Consider the following 20,060-nt stretch of genomic DNA (forward strand, 5'->3'; position numbering starts at 1 on the left):
TTCTCCTTTAACAGCTTTAATTCCTGAGTGAGAGGCGGCAGGTTCACACATTTGCTTCTAGAGGCTGTTGGCTGCCTCCAGGCCTCGCTCCTGGAAGTATCTGTGGGGGACCTGCGGACGGCAGGTCTGAGGGCCCTGGCTGAGGAAATAGGAGGTGATTCTTCCAGGTCGCTCAGGATCCTCCTCAGCTGCTGAGTCCTCCCTATGGAGAAAGGAAGGACACTGGCCACTTGCCATGGGACTGGGTGACAAGCCATGGCCACCCTCCCTCCCTCTCCTCTGCCTCCTCAGCAGGCTCGGGACACGAACCACGTGACACCTTCAGCCTCCTTTTCCAGGATGGCCTGGGCTGTGCTCCAGCTGAACCGAACAAACTGGGGAAAGCCAAACACAGGGTCCACATGTTTCCTCAACCAGGCTTTCGTCTTGGGATCTAGAGAGAGAAATATGACGACAGCACCTGAGTGGCAGGTGACGGCCACATGCCACCTTCATCCTCAGCTTCTTTACTTTGTTGTTGTTCAGACAGTTTCACTATGTAGACCAGGCTGGCCATCCACCTGCCTCTGCCTCCCGAGTGCTGGGGTTAAGGGTATATGTTTTTGGCTTTTTGAGCACCAAGACACCCCCTGCGTCTTAAGTGCCTTTCTGTCCCAGGTCCTAGGCACAGGCAGGTGTGGTCTGTCCCCCAACCCCCATTCTGTGTCTCACTAGTGCTTAAGAAGTTTTGGGAGTATTTCTAAGACAACTCCCTAAACCACAAGGATAACAGTCATCAAATTGATTTTTTTGTTTGGGGCAAATGTCCAGGCTAGCCCCAAACTTGTGAGCCTCCCACTCCTGCTTGATGATAAGAAAGCACTGCCATGCCTAGCTTAACCCTTTCTTTTCTTTTTTTTAATTTTGGGGTGGGGTGGAACTCAAGGTCTTCTGCATGATGGGCACATAGTCTACCATTGAAATATATAACCAGCCTCAAGTCGCTGAATCCTCACATCAGCCTAAGTCTGCCCATGTGTGTTTGGGGAGCAAGTGTGTATGTACATTTCTTTCCACAATGAAGGAGACTAGAGTCTCAGTGCGATAAGAGTATGAAATGAATCTGTGGCCCACGCTCCTTCTGTTTGTTTTTTCTTTCTTTCTTTTTTTTTTTTTTTGTTTGTTTGTTTGTTTGTTTTTTCGAGACAGGGTTTCTTTGTGTAGCTTTGTGCCTTTCCTGGAGCTCACTTGATAGCCCAGGCTGGCCTCAAACTCACAGAGATCCACCTGCCTCTGCCTCCCGAGTGCTGGGATTAAAGATGTACCACCACCGCCCGGCCCATTTATTTTTTCAAGACAGGGTTTCTCTGTGTAGACCTAACTGTTCTAGAACTCCCTCTGTAGACCAGGCTGGCCTTGAACTCAGAGAGATTGGCCTGCCTCTGCCTCCTGAGTGCTGGGATTAAAGGTGTGCATCACCACTGCCTGGTTTTAAATTTTTTTCCTTCTGGTTTTTAAATATTTATGTTAAAGTGTATGCATATGTATATCTCTGTGTGTATGAGTGCAGGTGTCCCTGGAGGCCATTGGCTCCACTGGCCCTAGAGTTTCAGGCAGTTGTGAGCTGCTTAATGTGGGTGCTGGGAACTGAACTCTGGTCCTCTGCAAGAGCAGCATGTGCTCTTAGCCACTGAGCTATCTCTCTGGACCTCATTTTGTTTTTTGAAAATATTTCCTTTTATTTTACATATGTGTACCATGTGCTTTGCAGACATCAGATATGCACACAGTACACAAACATACATGTTGGCAAAACACCTATACACATAAGATATAATTTTTTTAAAGATTTATTTATTTATTATGTATACGGAAGAGGGCGCCAGATCTCATTACAGATGGTTGTGAGTCACCATGTGGATGCTGGGAATTGAACTCAGGACCTCTGAGCCCCCATAAGTCTTTGTTTTTGTTTTTTTTTAAGCTGAGGATCGAACCCAGGGCCTTGTGCTTGCTAGGCAAGCGCTCTACCACTAAGCTAAATCCCCAACCAAGATATAATTTTGTTTTGTCTTTTGTGACAGAGTCTCCACATAGCCCTAGCTCTTGTAGAGCTTGCTATGTAGACCAGGATGGCCTCAAACTCACAGAGATCTTCCTGCCTCTGCCTCCAGAGTGTTATAAAAGTTTTTTTTTTTTTTTGGTTTTTCAAGACAGGGTTTCTCAGTAGCTTTCGAGCCTGTCCTGGACTAGCTCTGTAGACCAGGCTGGCCTCAAACTCAGAGATCCACCTGCCACTGCCTCCCGAATGCTGGGATTACAGGTGTACACCACCACCGCCCGGCTGACTTTTTAAAACTTAATGACAAGAACGCCCTCAGCTCACCATTGGGATAGCCTGAGCCATAATCAGAGTCCAGATCCTGTACACTCTCCACAAACTGCCAGCTCTTCACAGCCTGGTCTCTAGCCACCTGCAGGCAAGACAGTAGCTTAGTGTCTCCTTCCTCAGGAGAATCTTGCCTGTCCCTACACAAGGGAGCGGCTGGGAATGGGCTCTGGACAGCAGGGCACTAACCTTGGCAAAGATGCTGGCAGCACTGACCACAGGGAACAGGGAGTCTGCTTTGGCCTTGACTGTTACCTCCATCCCTGGAAAGCGCTGCTGCAGTCGAGCCTGGTACATCTCTGGCATGCCCACAGTGTCCACAAATACCTGCCATGGTGATAGAAACATGGGGAAGAAATGCAGCCATTTAACACACAGCAGGATAAACGACTAGTCTCCTGCTCTACTGAGGACTGGGCCCAGCGCCCCACACACGCTACACAAACACTACCACTAAGCTGCCAGCCCAATAGTGATTAATCTTAGGCGTATGGGTGTTTTGTCTGCATGTATGTCTGTGAACCACATGTGTGCCTGGTGCCTGAAGAGGTCAGAAGAGGTCATCACAGACGGTTGTAAGCCCCCGTTCAAGTGCTGGAAACTGAAGCTGGATCCTCCGGAGGAGCAAAGGGTGCTCGTTAACTGCTAAGCCATCTCTCCAGGCCTCAGGTTCCTTACTTACTATAAAATGCAGGGGGCCAAGGAAACGGCTTGGGAGGCACAGGTGCTTGCACTCCGTTCTTATCTTAGAACCTCAGTCCCCACATGGTAACGAGAGAAAGCTGACTCTGCAACTACCCTGACTCCCCATGCATGCCATGACATGCAAGTGTCTGCACTCACGCATACACCACAAACAAATGTTTTGGGATATTTGTTTTTGAGACAGGGTCTTACTCTGTAGCTGGCTGGTCTGCACCTCATTATGTAGGATAGCCTAGCTTCAGACTCAGAGCCTCAGATTAAAGGTAGGCGCTTCTCTATGTTGCATAATATATATTTAAAATATTTTTATTATATATGCATAGGTATTTTGTCTACATGTATGTCTGTGTATCATTTGCATGCTTGGGGCCTGCAGAGGCCAGAAGAGGGTGTTAGATCCCTTGGAACCAGAGTTATAGTTTTGAGCCACCATCTGGGTGCTGAGAATTGAACACAGATCTTCTGTAAGAGCAACAAATGTTCTTAACTGTTGAGCCATCTCTCCAGACCCACAATTTTTTTAAAAAAAAAATTATTCTGTAAGGGTTAAGTACAGCTTAATGGTAGACTGCCTCTTAATACACAAACAGTTCTCTCTGCTCTACCCACAGCACTGCCCAAAACATTGGCTTCAACCTTCCTTTAATACAGTTGCTCACACTGTGGTGACCCCCAACTATAAAAATATTTTGTTGCTACTTTGTAATTATAACTTTGCTACTGTTATGAATCATAATGTAAGTATTTGATATGCAGGATACCTGATATGACCCCTCAAAGGGGTTGTGACCCACAGGTTGAGAACCACTGGCCTCAACAAGCTGTGCTTTCTCTAATCATGCTCCAAGCTGAGCACTCAGTGCTCACCGTCATACTAGGGGCTGAGGACAAGGCAGCGAACCCCCTACACTGGAATCCTCGCATTTGGGCTGGGGATACAGCTTAACAGGTGTTTGCCCAGCACACTCAAGCCTACATTCCAGCCCCAGGACCACGTTCCAAGCTTTGGTGGCAGAGGCCTGTCATCTCAGCACTTGGAAGATGGAGGCAGAGATCAGGAGTTCAAGGGATAGCTGCATGTGGAGCTGCTGGACAGGCTGTGGTATGTGATTTCCCTCAAAAGCAAACAGGGGCTGGAGAGAGAGGACCTGGGTTTAGTTCCAAAACCCACATGGTGGCTCACAACTATCTGTAACTCCAATTGCAGGAGATCTGATGCTTTCTTCTGACCTCTATGGGCACCATCCACGCATGTGACATACATACATATGCAAAACAGCCATAGACATAAAATAATTTTTTAATATCATTAAATTAAAAAAATTACACTTTACTGGGACTGTCTGCTTTGTGGAAAGCAGAGCAAAGAGGGGTCAGCTAAAGGTGAGACCAGTGAGAAGCTGGATGGGATTCCCAGGTGTGGGGTACACCATGACATAGGGCAGAACTGTGGGACCACTCTGGACCACTGGAGATGCAGGAGAGGGAGGTCGGGGCATACACTTAGGGCAGAAATAATCAAAATAAAATCTGGTTCTAATGCAGAATTTGCCAACTAAACTTCCCTAAAGGAAATCTTATTCACTTTTTGTAGTGTTTGTATATACACACACATGCCAGGCTGTTAAAGTCAGAGGATACTGAAGAAGCCAGTTCTCCATCATGTGGATTGAACTCAGATTGCCAGGTGTTATCTGTAGAACCACCTTGATGCTGGAGGATAACTCAGGTCCTTGAGTATGCTAGGCACATCCTCTACTGCTGACCTTCCTTTCAGTACCATCCATCTTGTGTAAGCATGTGCATTAATGTATGCATGTGCATTGGTATAAGCATGTGCATTGGTATAAGGATGTGCATTGGTGTATGTATGTGCATTATAATGTATGTATGTGCATCAGTGTGCCAGGTGATAGGTGCATGTACATTCAAGTGGAAGCCAGAGGTCTTAGTCAGGGCTTTTTCCTCAGTTGCTCTTCAAAAGTCACCCTAGCCAGGCGGTGGTGGCACAAGTTCAAGGCCAGCCAGAAATATATAGTCAGACCCTTTTTTTTTTTTTGGTTTTTCGAGACAGGGTTTCTCTGTGTAGCTTTGTGCCTTTCCTGGATCTCACTCGGTAGACCAGGCTGGCCTTGAACTCACAAAGATCCGCCTGCCTCTGCCTCCCGAGTGCTGGGATCAAAGGCATGTACCACCACCACCCAGTGATCAGACCCTTTCTTAAAAACAAAACCAACAAAAACGAACAAACAAAAAACTCCTGGGGGGGGTTGGGGATTTAGCTCAGTGGTAGAGCGCTTGCCTAGCCCTGGATTCGGTCCTCAGCTCTGGGGAAAAAAAAAAAAAAACAACTCCTGGGATTAAAGGTATGAGCTACAAAGCCAGGACATATTCCACTGCTTTAAAAATATATTATTTTGGGGGTTGGAGAGATGGCTCAGCGGTTAAGAGCACTGGCTGTTCTTCCAGAGGTCCTGAGTTCAATTCCCAGCAACTACATGGTGGCTCACAACCATCTATAATGAGGTCTGACGCCCTCTTCTGGTCTGCAGGTATACATGCAGGCAGAACATTGTATACATAATAAATAAATAGATCTTTAAAAAAAAAGAACGAAAAAAATTTTATTTTTTTATTTTAACAGGGCTAGATAAACGGCTCAGAAGTTAAGAGCGCTCTTCCAGATGAGCCAGGGTTAGTTCTTAGCACCCGTACAGTGGCTCACAACTGTTTCCAGTTCCAGGGGATCCCACACCTTCTTCTGGCCTCTGTGCATACCATGCACTCATGGAATGCACAGACACGCATGCAGGCAAAAAACCCATATATGAATAAATATTTTAAAATTAATTTTTAAAAGATTTATGTATTCATATATTTTATGTGTACACCAGAATAAGGAATCTGATCCCATTACAGATGTCTGTGAGCCACCATGTGGTTGCTGGGAATTGAACTCAGGACCTCTGGAAGAACAGCCAGTGCTCTTAACCGCTGAGCCACCTCTCCAGCCCTTAAAATTAATTGTTTGACATTATGTTGAGGGCATGAACTACCATTGCATGGAGGTCACAGAGCCACTTTCGGCAATTAGCTCTCCTCCTACCCTGTGGAAGGCTCAAACTCAGGCAAGACTGATGCACAAGTGCCTCCTTACTAAGCCATCTTAACAGCCCCTAACTCATCTTTTTTTTTTTTTAAATAACCAATATGTACTTTAATTTATTTTAAAAATTTTTATGTGGGGCTGGAGAGATAGCTCAGTGTGGTGAAGAGCACTGACTGCTCCAAAGTCTCACTATTTGCAGATGACATGATAGTACACACAAGTGACCCCAAAAATTCTACCAGGGAACCTCTACAGCTGATAAACGCCTTGAGTAAAGTGGCAGGATATAAGATCAACTCAAAAAAAGTCAGTAGCCCTCCTATACACAAATGATAAAAGGGCTGAGAAAGAAGTCAGAGAAACATCACCCTTTACAATAGCCACAAATAATACAAAATACCTTGGGATAACACTAACTAAACAAGTGAAGGACCTTTTTGATAAGAACTTTAAATCTCTAAAGAAAGAAACTGAAGAAGATATCAGAAAATGGAAGGATCTCCCATGCTCATGGATAGGTAGGATTAACATAGTAAAAATGGCAATCTTACCAAAAGCAATCTACAGATTCAATGCAATCCCCATCAAAATCCCAACACAATTCTTCACAGACTTGGACAGAACAATACTCAACTTCATATAGAAAAACAAAAGACCCAGGATAGCTAAAAGAATTCTGTATAATAAAGTAACCTCTGGAAGCATCACCATCAAGCTCTACTATAGAGCTACAGTAATAAAAACAGCTTGATGCTGGGTGGTGGTGGTGCACGCCTGTAATCCCAGCACTCGGGAGGCAGAGGCAGGTGGATCTCTGTGAGTTCGAGGCCAGCCTGGTCTACAGAGCTAGTCTAGGACAGGCTCCAAAGCTACAGAGAAACCCTGTCTTGAAAAACCAAAACAAACAAACAAACAAACAAAAAACAGCTTGGTACTGGCATAAAAACTGACATATGGACCAACGGAATCGAATTGAAGACCCTGACATTAATCCACGCATATATGAACACCTGATTTTTGAAGCCAAAACTGTACAATGGAAAAACGAAAGCATCTTCAACAAATGGTGCTGGCATAACTGGATGTCAATATGTAAAAGATTACAAATAGATCCATATCTGTCACCATGCACAAAACTCAAGTCCAAGTAGATCAAAGACCTCAACATAAATCCAGTTACACTAAACTTAATAGAAGAGAAAGTAGGAAGTAGTCTTGAACGCACTGGCACCGGAGATCACTTCCTAAATATAACACCAGCAGCACAGACACTGAGCACAACAATTAATAAATGGGACCTCTTGAAACTGAGAAGCTTTTGTAGGGCAAAAGACAAGGTCTACAGAATGGGAAAAGACCTTCATCAACCCCACATCTGACAGAGGACTGATCTCCACAGTATATGAAGAACTCAAGAAAATAGACATCAAAACACTGAACAATCCAATTAAAAAATGGGCTAAAGAGCTAAACAGAATTCTCAAAAGAATCGTAAATGGCTGAAAGACATTTAAAGAAATCATCAACATCCTTAATCATCAGAGAAATGCAAATCAAAATGACTCTGAGATACCACCTTACACCTGTCAGAATGGCTATGATCAAAAACACTAATGACAGTCAATGTTGGAGAGGATGCGGGGCAAAGGGAACACTCATCCACTGTTGGTGGGATTACAAACTTGTACAACCACTGTGGAAGTCAGTATGGCAGTTTCTCAGAAAATTGGGAATCGAACTACCTCAAGACCCAGCCGTACTACTCCTGGGCATATACCCAAGGAATGCTCAACCATACCACAGAGATACATGCTCAACTATGTTCATAGCAGCATTATTTGTAATAGCCAGAACCTGGAAACAACCTAGATCCCCGTCAACTGAATGGATTAAGAAAATATGGTACATATACACAATGGAGTACTACTCAGCAGAGAAAAACGACAGTATGAAATTTGCAGGAAAATGGATGGAACTAGAAAAAAATCATCCTGAGTGAGGTAACCCAAACCCAGAAGGACAACATGGTATGTACTCACTCATAAGTGGATTCTAGATATAAAGCAAAGAACAATCAGACTGCAACCCACAGAACCAGGGAGGCTATACATATGGCAGGGGATCCTAGGATGACTGTGGCTTATAATAAGTTTTGGTTTTACTCAATTACTGGGCAAGCCTCAATCAAACATTTCACTATTAGGATAAGAATTTATACGGTATCAAGCTGATAATAGATAGATAAATAAATAAATAAATAAATAAATAAATAAGATTAAAGGAAAAAGAAAAAAAAAGAGAGCACTAACTGCTCTTCCAGAGGACCCAGGTTCAATTCCCAGCACCCACATGGCAGCTCACAACTGTCTGTGACTCCAGTTCCAGGGGACCTGACACCCATGGCAAAACACCAATGCACATAAAATTAAAAAAAAAAAATTAAAAATTAAAATAAAGGATTTTTATGTGTATGGGTGTACTGCCTGAGGAGGCCAGAAGAGGTCATGGAATGCCCTGGAACTGGAGTTAGACTGTTCTGAGCCACTCTATGGGTGTTGGGAATCCAACCCAGGTCCTCTGAAAGAGCAACCAAAGCTCTAGTCTCTCTAGCCCCATTTTTTTTTCTCTGACACAGAGTTTTTCTATGTAGCCCTGGCTGTCCTGGAACTCCCTCTGTAGACCAGGCTGGCCTTGAACTCACAGAGATCCACCTGCCTCTGCCTCCCGAATGCAGTGACTAAAGGTGTGCACCACCACCCTGGCTGTAGTCTGGTTCTAGGGTGACTTTTGAACAACAATTGAGGAAAAGCCCTGACTGTGATGTCTGGCTTCCACCTGAATGTACATGTACATATTTTTAAAATTCGTTTGTTTAATTAATTTATTTACTTATTTATTTTGAGGCAGAGTCTCTCACTAAACCTAGATTTTGACTGGCTAGCCAGCAAGACCCCAAGACCTTCCCTCACCCCAGCACTGGGATGGCAGGTTTTGTCAATGTGCCTGGCTTTACACTGTGTGCTACGGACCCAAAGCAAGGTCCTCACACTTGTTATAGATCGGGCCTCACTTTCGATGGCTAGCCTGGGACTCAAGAGATCTGCCTGTCTCTGCCTCTTGAGTCCTGGGAATGAAAGGTGTGCCACCATGGCCTTCATACTCACGCTTTTGCAACAGGTACTTAACAACGAAGCCATGGAGGGTCTCCATCTATGCCCTGAGTCACAATCCTTCCTCCACTATGTCCAGGCTTACATCCACTCACTCTGTAGCTAAGGGTGTCCTTAAAGTCTTGATCCTCTTGCCTCCACATCCTAAGTGCTACTACCCTGGCTGTATGCAATGCTGGGACAGAAGCCTAGGACTTCATGAACGCTAGGCAAACAATCTACCAACTGAACCACATCCCCAGCTTCATTTTTTTTTAAAAGCCCCTTTAATCAGAAGGTGACCAAAGGGTTGTGACCCAACAGCTCACCTGGGTGACTTTCACACCCTGATCCAGCGCATACTGTATCAGCCCCGCAGCTGTATCATGGGACAGGGAGTTGAGGTTGTACTTGACTCTGTGGTTAGGGACAGAGCTTAGTCAACACCATCCCAGCCAACCTGTGTTAGTTGCTCCCCACCACCCGCCCAGGAAGTGGCCCCTCACCGCCCAAGCATGCTGGTAGAGATCAGGTTTGGAGACAGAACGTCCAAAGCCCAACCCACAAAGTCTCCATCCTCCTCCATTTTCGCAAAGAGCCTCTCCCGCTCGTTCTCTGTCAAGGTCTTTGAGTCTGCGAAGAAAGAGTTAAAGAAAAGGGGAGCAGCTCGCTGGTTCTTTCGGTTCCTGCTTCCCCCTCCATCTCCCCTGCCCTCCTGCACAGACCCCAGAACCCCGAGTGTAGACATTCAGCCCAGGCTTACCTGCCACTTTCAGAGCCTCAAGATCTGACAGGCGGGACAGGGGGCAGTAACAGATGGCGTAGACCATGGGGCCTTGGGAGGGAAGTCAGATTTCTGAGAGCAGGGTTCCAACCAGTGAACATCTAAAAGCCGTCTGCCATGTTCCATCACCAACACGGCCCAAGGACACCCCGCTATCACTCCCGGGTCCCAAGGCCATGCTTAATCCCCACTCCCATTCCCCTGCAACCTACACCCCTGGGGGCGCACCAAGCACCGGGCCCCGGCCCGCTTCATCCACGCCCAGGGCGCACGGCTCCTTGAGGCACACGGCGGGTACAGGAGAGTTCAGGCGACAGCGGCCCGTATTGTCCCTCTCCAGCTCGCTGAGATCCATGCCGCCTCAGCGACAGCCAACAGCTGTAGAAGGTAATACTGCAGGCGCAGGTCCCAGCGCGCGTTTTCCGCGAGTACAGCTGCGGCTCTCGATGCCGACCAATCGGCGTGCAGGACCCGCCCCCGACGCACAGGCCGGCGTGGTCGTTTACGCACGCGACGCTGTCGCCGCTGCCGTACTCTCTTCTGGGAATTGTAGTCTTTGAGGGCTACCACTAAGGGCGTGGTTAGTAGTGGAGGGTAGGCGGGGTCACTTTGCAAACTCCGCTCAGTTGATGCTGGAGCCAGGCTCTCAGTGACTGATGTGCAAAGAGAAATAAAGAGGAAATTAAGGCCGGGCGGTGGTGGTGCACCCCTGTAATCCCAGCACTCGGGAGACAGAGGCAGGTGGATCTCTGTGAGTTCGAGGCCAGCTAGTCCAGGACAGACTCCAAAGCTACAGAGAAACCCTGTCTTGAAAAACCAAAAAAAAAAAAAGAAAGGAAAGATGCAATTCAGTTGACTGTTTTTTGTTTGCCTGAGACAGTTTCTGATAAAACCTGGACTGCCTCCCTCGAAGTCACTACGTGGCCTAGGATGACCGTCTACTCATAAGTGGGGTTACCAGTCCACACTCAATTGACCTTTTTTGAGACTTAATAGATCAAGTATCAGCCGGGAGGTGGTGGCATACGCCTTTAATACCAGCACTCGGGAGGTAGAGACAGCCTGGTCTACAGCCTTAATTCCAGGACAGCCAGGGCTACACAGAGAAACCCTGTCTTGAAAAACAAACAAAACAAAATAACAAAAGATCAAATATCATTGCACTCTTAGAGGCTTGGTCTCACTGGGTCCTGGTCTCCCACCTGCCATCCAGATTTGACATCTGGGTCTCCACACATGTTTCCCCCCAGCAATTCACTGTGACTCCCTGGCTGGCCTAGAACTCACTACATAAATTGGCCTTGAACTCACAGAGGATACATTTGCCTCTGCCTCTGCCTCCCCAGTGCCAACACGCTCCACATTCTCCACATAGTCTATGTTCCTTGTACTAAGAGTCCCAGATTCAACAGGGCTCAGGCCTTCTGACTCAGATTTCCCCACACCCCTCTGTTAATAGCTCTCAAAGACCCTGCTGCCTCCAGGGCCTGTTCCATCATACCATCTTATTGAAGCAAAGCCTTCTCTACCACTATCACAGATTCCAGGCCCCAGTAGATTCCCAGTGAGGGTCTGCACACACCATGCAGCCTCTTTCTTGCTTCCTTTCCTATCCCTCCTCCCTTCTCCTGCTCTCTGCTATCTTGGGAACCCCACATCTCCCAGACCGCTCTGCTACCCCAACCACACTCCTCTACTGTTCTCTTCATCAGTAGGACTCATGTCCTTTTGTGTGGAATCTTGTTTCTCATCAAAGTCCCGGTCCATCCTGAATCCCAGTTCCTGTCATGTGCCTCTCTGGCACCACCACCTTCTCTTCAACCCTTTCCTTTTCCTCTTTTGTTTTGAAGACAGGGTTTCATGTAGCCAAGGCTGATCTTGAACTCTTGACTCTCCTGCCTCTGTCATGAGCACCTGCATTCTCCCTGGCTTTCAAAAAGGCTCCTGGGTCCAAAGTCAGCTGCCTGCACCCCCACCAGGCTCCAGCCTAAAGCCTCAGACTTTGGGCCCAGGTACTCACCTCACATCAGCCACTACCTCCCATCTTGTCTCCCGGTCTACCCCTGGGTCTGCCAGCCAGTCCTCGCTGGCTTTCCTGTGCCTCCTCTACTGCTCACCTCTGCTCAGGCCCTCCAGTCGCAGTCCATTGGTTTGCAAGATGAACAGTCCTCCTGCCGGCAGGGCCTCAGCTGTATCAGGTTCTCTCGGTCCAAGAACACAGGGACCGGTGCTGTACCCAGCACCTGACGGCTGCGTTCCTGTTTGCCCAGATCGCAGAAACAACGCCACTTTCCCCACGGGCCTAGGACTGAGTCTTCCACTACTGGAGATGGAGAGTGGACATGAAAACCCAGTTGGGGAAATTAACCCCCATACAGGGGACTTGTCCAGGAAGGGACAAAGATAAGGAACATCTGCTGTTCGAGGACTTTACTGCCTCTGTGTGGTGGTGACTAGGGAGAGCAAACCACCCCTGTCAAGCTGCAAACTGACACCTCTAATCCATGCCAGCCTGCTCAGTTGGGAGTATGGACACTCCATCCTTCACACCTGACATCCAAAGTTGACTCTTGTCCTAAGGGACTAGCCAGCAGGCCCACTGCCACCTGACTGGCAGGGCTGACAGACTGTAAGGCAAATGACATAATTGACACAATCAATGTACTCAAAGCCCCTGGCGCTGCGCTAACTTGTAGCAACAAAGTAAATTTTAGCTCAGGAGCAGCTACAAAGTTTTTTTGTTTTGTTTTGCTTTGTTTTTCAGTATAGTGCTAAAGACAAGATTTAACCTAGGGCCTCACACACTCTGGTCAAGTGCTCTATCACCCCCAACCTACACCTTTACAGGACTCTTTTCTTCCTTCCTTTCTTTTCTCCTTTCTTAAAAACAAACAAACAAACAAACAAACAAACAAAAACACTTGAGTCTCATGTACTCCAAGCTGGCTTCCAATTCCTTTGGTAGCCAAGGATGACTCTGAACTTCAGATCTCCTGACTCCAGCGCCCAAATGCTAGAACTGCAGGTGTGTACTTCCACAGTGCAGTGGATTATGCAGTGTTGGGGAAGAGACTTCATGCATGCTGGCTGGGCCAGTGCTCCACCAACTGGAGCTGCACCCAACCTTTGTCAGAACTTGCTCCTGTAAGACGAACTCGCCAAGGCTGGTGCTTTGTACCTTCCTCAGCAGATCTTTGCAAATAGCACGCAGCTCTCCCCACCCTCCGCTTTGGCCTCTGCACTTGTTCTGTCTTCTGGGACACTGCCACCCAATCTTTGCAATTTTGCCTCTGCTCGTCATTCCGACTACATTGGTTACCACCACCTTCACTACACGGTTCGCTGACTGCTCAAGCTGACTGGCCAGTTTCCTTCTCTGTCTCCACCCTTCCATGTACTATGTTTATAGGTTGTTTTTGTCTCCTAGTGCCCAACTCCTGAACAGTGCTGAATATAAGTGTCTATTACAATGATCAGATGACCAAAGAAGCTGCAGAGCAAAAAGTTCAGTAAAGTGAAACAAAACAAAAACAACCCACAGATAAGAAACTAACACACTCAGAGGAAAGTGGCCAGTCCTTGAGGACATGGCCTATGCTCAACTGGGCAGAGTCAGCACAGGAGGGTCTGTTTGTAGCCAGCTGGCCAAGAAAGGATTTTGGAGGCACTTTTTAAAAACTTCACTCCCTGGCTCTATCTCTGTGAGTTCGAGGCCAGCCTGGGAAACCAAGTGAGATCCAGGAAAGGCGCAAAGCTACACAGAGAAACCTTGTCTCGAAAAACCAAATAAACAAATAAAAAAATAAAAATAAAACTTCACTTCCGCCACCGGCTAATTTACCCTTTTCTCGCTGCTGCCTCAGCAGCTCCCAGGTGTCACCTTCGCCCTCCTGGCCAAAATACTGGTACTCCGGGCTGATCTGAGTAGGGGACACCAGACCCAGGAGCACTAGAGGAGACAGCCACAGAGCCAGCCGGCTCCGGGCCATGCCCGGACTCCAACCGACCTCAACGCACTCCGGGGACCCAGGCCCGCGCGGAGCCCACAGCACAGACAATGCCCGCCTCCCTTGAAGCGCGTGAACACGTCTGCGCGCTCCCCCTCTGCAGGCGCAGTGGATCCGACCGCAGAGCTGTCCCGCCCACCTCCCCCTGCCCTGCTTCGTGTGGTTTGGGCCGCGCATAAAAAGCTCGCGGGCCTAGGGCTTGCTTGGCTCTGAGATCTCTGTTCCCTGTGTTCTCTCGTGTCTGGTCGTCCGCGTGTCCGGCTCTTGCCCACGCAGGTATGGAAACCTAGGATGCACACGAATGGGAGGAGTCCCATTGGCGTGGTTCTGGCCCTATCACCATCTCTTTGCTGGCGGTCTTTGTCTTCCATACTCTATGGTGGCCGCCTTTGTCCTTGCGGGTGGTGGAGGTGGTGGTGGTGGGAGGTGGAGAGGGTGGAGAGGGTGGAGAACCGATGCCAGAGCCCTGGCTTGCAGGCCTTATCGCTGAGCTCATAGCCCCTCGCTCTTGGCCTCGCCATCCGGTTCTGAAACTAAGGGCTCGCGTCCTTCCCCCGCGCTTATCCGGGTGGCACTGGAGACCCCCCATCACTTGAGCCCTGTTTAGGGGGCCGGGTTTCCTGAGGCCTTGCAGCCCTTGTTCTGGGAGGGTGAGTATGAGTGCTGCTGCTTCCACCTCTGGGATTCAGTGTCCGGGCTCGGCCCTAAGAGTGACCTTGGAAGAGCAAGACAAAGGGTCCTTTGCGGCACTGACCAGCCTTGCCTGGGTCTCCGCTTTCAGTCATGGCCTCCGGCAACGCGCACATCGGAAAGCCGGCTCCTGACTTCACAGCCACCGCGGTGGTGGACGGCGCCTTCAAGGAAGTGAAGCTTTCCGACTACCGAGGTGAAACTGCCTGGGGGGACCAAGTGGGGCTAGGACCCACCTATGAAAGGGGCTGGAACTTAACTTCTTTTCCGGTCTCCTCTTCCCTAGGGAAGTACGTGGTCCTCTTTTTCTACCCGCTGGACTTCACTTTCGTGTGCCCCACGGAGATCATCGCTTTTAGCAACCATGCTGAGGACTTCCGAAAGCTGGGCTGTGAGGTGCTCGGAGTGTCTGTGGACTCCCAGTTCACCCACCTGGCGTGGTAGGGGGCTGCGCGGGCGCGCGGGGGAGGGGTGCGGAGGATGCAGGAAAGCCCAAACTAGGGGGTGAACTGTGTCTTCCATTCCTTCATCTTATAAAGGATGGAAACAGTGACACCCAAGCCCTTACGGTGATGACAGTCATTAGCGTTTGGCAGCTAGTTGGAAGGTACAGGAGACTGCAGGTACATCGCGGCTTGGTTCTCAGGAGACAGGCGGCCTTGCCTTATTTCATGAAACGGGAAACTCTAGTTCTCAAGAGTGATGGTTTGATAGCAGAACTAGATGATGGTGGGAACTTTACCCCCCTCCTTTCAGAACTAGGGGTCAGTTCAAGGTCCCTTTGTTGCAAGGCAAGTGCCTCCCATTGAGCTCTGTCCCTGCTGTTGGCTAATGAGAACTCTAATGTGCTGTGTCTACTGCAAGTTACCTCAGCCCCCAGGCACAAGTGAAGCTATTTGAAGATGAAGCTTTATCTGGGGCCATTCTCTTCCCAGCTGCACTGCCTCCACCAGGGTGGGGTGGGTGGAGCTCTCCAGCCTTGTTTTAAATCTTTATCTCTGGCTTCCAGCACCCCCACTCCAGCCCTTATCATACAAGAGGCCCATGGGGAGAGAATTCTGCTGTGCTGGACATCCTAAGGCCCCAACCTGTCTCTCTCACCCTCAGGATCAACACCCCACGGAAGGAGGGAGGCTTGGGCCCCCTGAACATTCCCCTGCTTGCTGATGTGACTAGAAGCTTGTCCCAGAGTTATGGCGTGTTGAAAACTGATGAGGGCATTGCCTACAGGTACAGCTGGGACCTCAGCCCAGCTCCAGGAGTTCCCATCTCAAGGCTAAAGGGACCACTGTGGCTAATGGGGGGTGTGTTTCCTTCCCTGGCCCTGACAGTGGGGGACTCTAAGCTTCTCACTGTACATCCTCATGTCTTCAGGGGCCTCTTTATCATCGATGCCAAGGGTGTCCTTCGTCAGATCACAGTCAACGACCTACCAGTGGGACGCTCTGTGGATGAGGCCCTCCGCCTCGTCCAGGCCTTTCAGTATACAGATGAGCATGGGGAAGGTGAGTGAATATTCACAAATGGGGAGGCCCTCCTCAGCTCTCTGCCCAGCTTGCAGACATTAACTGTCTGCCCTAGCATCTTTTGGATGGATGTTAAAGCCCCGTACAAGGGCTGAAGGGATGACTAGAGCACTTACTGCTTTTCCAGAGGCCCAGGGCTGGCTTCCCAGCACCCATGTGCTCATAGGCATCCATAACTCAGTCTCATAGCATCTGATGCTCTCTTCTGGCCACCTCCTGCACCAGGCACACACATAGTACACAGATAAACATGTATACAGGCAAAACAAACATTAAAAAATATTTTTTTAAAGCCCCAAACAAAATCCAGTTCTCTGCCTGCAAGGAGTGTCTAGGATAGGGTGGGGATTAGTATACGAAGTATACAAAGGTGAAGAGTTGGGAGCTGGTGGAAGTCTGCAGAAGGTATTTGAGCTAGGTGTACTGGGTCATGCCTGTCATCCTAACACTTGGAAGACTGAGGCGGGATTGAAGCTAGCCTATGATACAGAATGAGACCTTTTCTTAAACAAAACAAAAACAATGAGGTAAAAGAAACAGAAAAAATACATAGTGCATTTACAGGATTTTAAGCTGGGAATTTGACTTAGTTGGTAGAGTGCTTACCTGGCACTCACAAAGCCCTGAGTTCAATACCAGTGACCAAATCAAACTGGATATGAGGGATATACCTGTAATCCCTCCCAGCACTTGGGAAGCTAAGGAAGAGAGAGCAGAGTTTCAGGGTCATCTTTAGCCACCTAGTGAATTCAAGGCCAGCCTAAAATACATGAGAACCTACCTCAAAAGGAAAAAAGAGAACAAGGTATTTGAAAAGTGTCCCAAGGTAATCTTGGCTGGGCTAGGGTTACCCCTATATTTAAGAAAAGGTCTCAGCCGGGCGGTGGTGGCGCACGCCTTTAATCCCAGCACTCGGGTGGCAGAGCCAGGCGGATCTTTGTGAATTCGAGGTCAGCCTGGGCTACCAAGTGAGATCCAGGAAAGGCACAAAGCTACACAGAGAAACCCTGTCTCAAAAAAAAAAAAAAAGAAAAGAAAAGAAAGGAAAAAAGAAAAGGTCTCAGTATGGCCTGGAACTAGTTATGTCGACCAGGCTGTCCTTGAACTCAGAGAGATCTGCCTGCCTCTGCCTCCCCAGTGCTGTCATTAAAGACACAAGATATCATACCCGCTTTAAAAAATGGTTTGTGTGTGAGGACTCAGGAGCATTCAGTCTGCAGATTTGTAGAGATAGGATTGACTGAGGAGTTGGTGAGGTGAGACGTGGCTGTGGTTTGTTTCCTCTGATCTTTCAGCATCTACCCCAATATCTGGCGCCAGGTTTTTGTTATAAGACCATTTAGGATCGTGTGCAGACGTGTATGCATACTAGTGATCAAAGCCTCAAACATACTAGACCATGCTCTTTCGCTGAGCTGTACCTTCAGTCCAATCATAGCACCTCATCATCATATGGATGGGACAACTGACCACAGGTACAGAGTTTAGTGAGGTTAAGGCTGATAGAGTGAGTGAGTTGAAGGTTGAAGGAGAGAGGCCTATAATCTCAGAACTTTGGAGGTGAAGCAGGAGGCCAGCTTGGGCTGCAGAGTAAGACACTTTTAAAATAAAAGGGCTAAGTGTGGTAGTACATGCCGGTAGGGCAGCAGAGGAAGGAGGATCAATGCATGTTTGAGGCCAGCTTGATCTATGGAGAAAGTTGTAGACTATCCAGAGTCCCCTTCTTGAAGAAGGAGAAGGTGAAGAAGATGACTGAGCTCCAGCTAGGTGTAGAACACTTGCGGTGTTTGCAAAAGGTCTAGGGCTCAAACTCCATTACTTCCACAGATAAAATAAAAAGAAAGAACTAGCAGCTGAGTGTGGTGATACACATCTGTGATCCCAGTAGTCAGATGAGATAGGGCTCTGACAAGGGCTTCTGGCCACATGCAGCCTGGAACCCTGGCTCTTAGCTGCCAGCCTTTCTCTGTGCAGCCTAGGCTCTTGCATGGCCTGTTTGTCCCTGATCTCTGTGGTGGAACGCAGCCTCACATGTTCATCCTTGTGTGTTTTTCTAGTCTGTCCTGCTGGCTGGAAGCCCGGCAGTGACACCATCAAGCCCAATGTGGATGACAGCAAGGAATACTTTTCCAAACACAACTGAGATGGCTTACATCAGTGAGCCTGGATCTCGCCCCCACCTGGATGTCCTGTGCTGGCCCAGAAAAGGCTAGATCTTCCTCCATGTTCTGTGGAGGGGCTGGAAGCTGGGCCAAGGCTTTCTCATTCCCCACGAACCTGGTGAATAGTGACCCCTGCCCTGAGCCCCCTCAGCTGGGCATGGGTCTATAGGAAACCAATAAAGTATTAGGGACAGTGGAAGGCTGTCTGGTGTGCTGTTTAGCTGTTGACTCCAACCCCGTCTTTACACTCTGGCCTGTGCAACTGACTGCAATTATTCATCTTCACCACAAGGTGGAGGCATTTCCACATTCACTGCTTCACTGCTTAGTACTCTCACTCCATGGCCTGAGAGTGGAGAGACATTGAAACCTGTTTTTTAAAAAAACAACCAATAGTAGGGCTGGAGAGATGGTTTAGCACTTAAGAGCACTTGCTCTTGCAGAGGACCCGGGTTCCATTTCTAGCACCTACATGGTGGTTTACAACCTTCCTTAACTCCAATTCCAACACTGCCTTCTAGTCCTCCAGCATAGGCATGCACATGCGTGCTTGTAGGCAGGAAATACACAGACATAAAATAAAACAAACACATCTTCTCAAATAAAGAAGCAAAACAGTGGTGGGCAGTTTACTTGTCCTGGGTCCTGCCTCTGTAGACCAGTGCCCACATCTTGCCGTCAGCCATAAAAACACTACTTAACACCTGGGTCTCCTCATTGGATGGTAGCAAAAACTACCATGTAAGTTCAAGTATGTGGAGTCTAGGCTCTGACCCATTTCTGTGTAATATTTAAGGCAAGAGAGAGAGACCAAGGTTCTGAGACCCAGCATCGGCAGTTGCTGGGAAGAGTATTTGCTTCCTGAGGTCGAAGGGTGTGCAGGGCAGGCTGGGAGATGGTGTTTCAGAGGTTCCACTGAGCTGTATGTACTTCAGCAGCTGCCATTTGAGTTCCACCCCCATGTCACGAAACAAGGATGGTCTGGTTGGTTTTAATTATGCTGTGGCACAACATTCTCAAACTGCTTCCTTCCGCCTCAGCTGAGATTTTACATGTATACCTGAGTGCCTGCGTTTGTCAATTCGCTTCTGGAAGTCATTAATCCCCCTGAAATTTTTTGTTTGTTTTTTCAAGGTAAGGTTTCTCTGTAACAGCTCTGGCTGTTCTGGAACTTGCTCTGTAGACCAGGCTGGCCTCTAACTCAGAGATCTGCCTGTCTCTGCCTCCTGAGTGCTGGGGTTAAAGGTGTGTACCACCATTGCCTGGCCCCCCTTGTAATTTCTTGCCCTCTTTTCCCACTCATGCTACAGATGGAATCCAGGACCTCTTTTTGTTTTGTTTTTCGAGACAGGGTTTCTCTGTGTAGTTTTGGCGCCTTTCCTGGATCTTGCTCTGTAGACCAGGCTGGCCTTGAACTCACAGAGATCCAACTGGCTCTGCCTCTCGAGTGCTGGGATTACAGGCGTGCGGCACCACTGCCTGGCTCCAGGACCTCTTGAATGCCATGTGTGCACTCTACAACGGAGCCCCACACTCAGCTACTCCCTGGAATTTAATGTG

General features: G+C 48.3%; 3 protein-coding genes across 4 annotated transcripts; 1 reads left to right on the forward strand and 2 right to left on the reverse strand.

Annotated features, from left to right (window-relative positions):
* Rnaseh2a (ribonuclease H2 subunit A) lies at positions 1–10,571 on the reverse strand. 2 transcript variants are annotated; one of them, XM_036188208.1, is made up of 8 exons: positions 10,344–10,571; positions 10,095–10,166; positions 9,838–9,964; positions 9,661–9,748; positions 2,558–2,695; positions 2,366–2,453; positions 310–433; positions 1–202 (listed from the first exon to the last, which is right to left on the reverse strand). In XM_036188208.1, exons 1-8 carry the CDS (start codon positions 10,468–10,470, stop codon positions 58–60), a joined length of 909 nt encoding a protein of 302 aa, XP_036044101.1. In that variant the 5' UTR covers positions 10,471–10,571; the 3' UTR covers positions 1–57. The 2 variants fall into 2 exon arrangements, with proteins under 2 accessions (XP_036044101.1, XP_036044102.1); XM_036188209.1 differs by having other exon boundaries at positions 10,328–10,447.
* A 125-nt stretch (positions 10,572–10,696) lies between these two features.
* Positions 10,697–14,237, reverse strand: LOC118584172 (thrombospondin type-1 domain-containing protein 8-like). The gene is made up of 3 exons (XM_036188214.1): positions 13,957–14,237; positions 12,233–12,438; positions 10,697–10,768 (listed from the first exon to the last, which is right to left on the reverse strand). The coding sequence occupies exons 1-2, from the start codon at positions 14,102–14,104 to the stop codon at positions 12,239–12,241; spliced, it is 348 nt and encodes a 115-aa protein (XP_036044107.1). The 5' UTR covers positions 14,105–14,237; the 3' UTR covers positions 10,697–10,768; positions 12,233–12,238.
* On the forward strand, positions 14,235–18,699 carry Prdx2 (peroxiredoxin 2). The gene is made up of 6 exons (XM_036188213.1): positions 14,235–14,398; positions 14,904–15,008; positions 15,099–15,252; positions 15,920–16,042; positions 16,187–16,317; positions 18,396–18,699. Exons 2-6 carry the CDS (start codon positions 14,906–14,908, stop codon positions 18,479–18,481), a joined length of 597 nt encoding a protein of 198 aa, XP_036044106.1. The 5' UTR covers positions 14,235–14,398; positions 14,904–14,905; the 3' UTR covers positions 18,482–18,699.
* The last annotated feature ends 1,361 nt before the right edge of the window (positions 18,700–20,060 follow it).

The sequence above is a fragment of the Onychomys torridus genome, chromosome 5, assembly GCF_903995425.1.
Source record: "Onychomys torridus chromosome 5, mOncTor1.1, whole genome shotgun sequence".
NCBI lineage: Eukaryota > Metazoa > Chordata > Mammalia > Rodentia > Cricetidae > Onychomys > Onychomys torridus.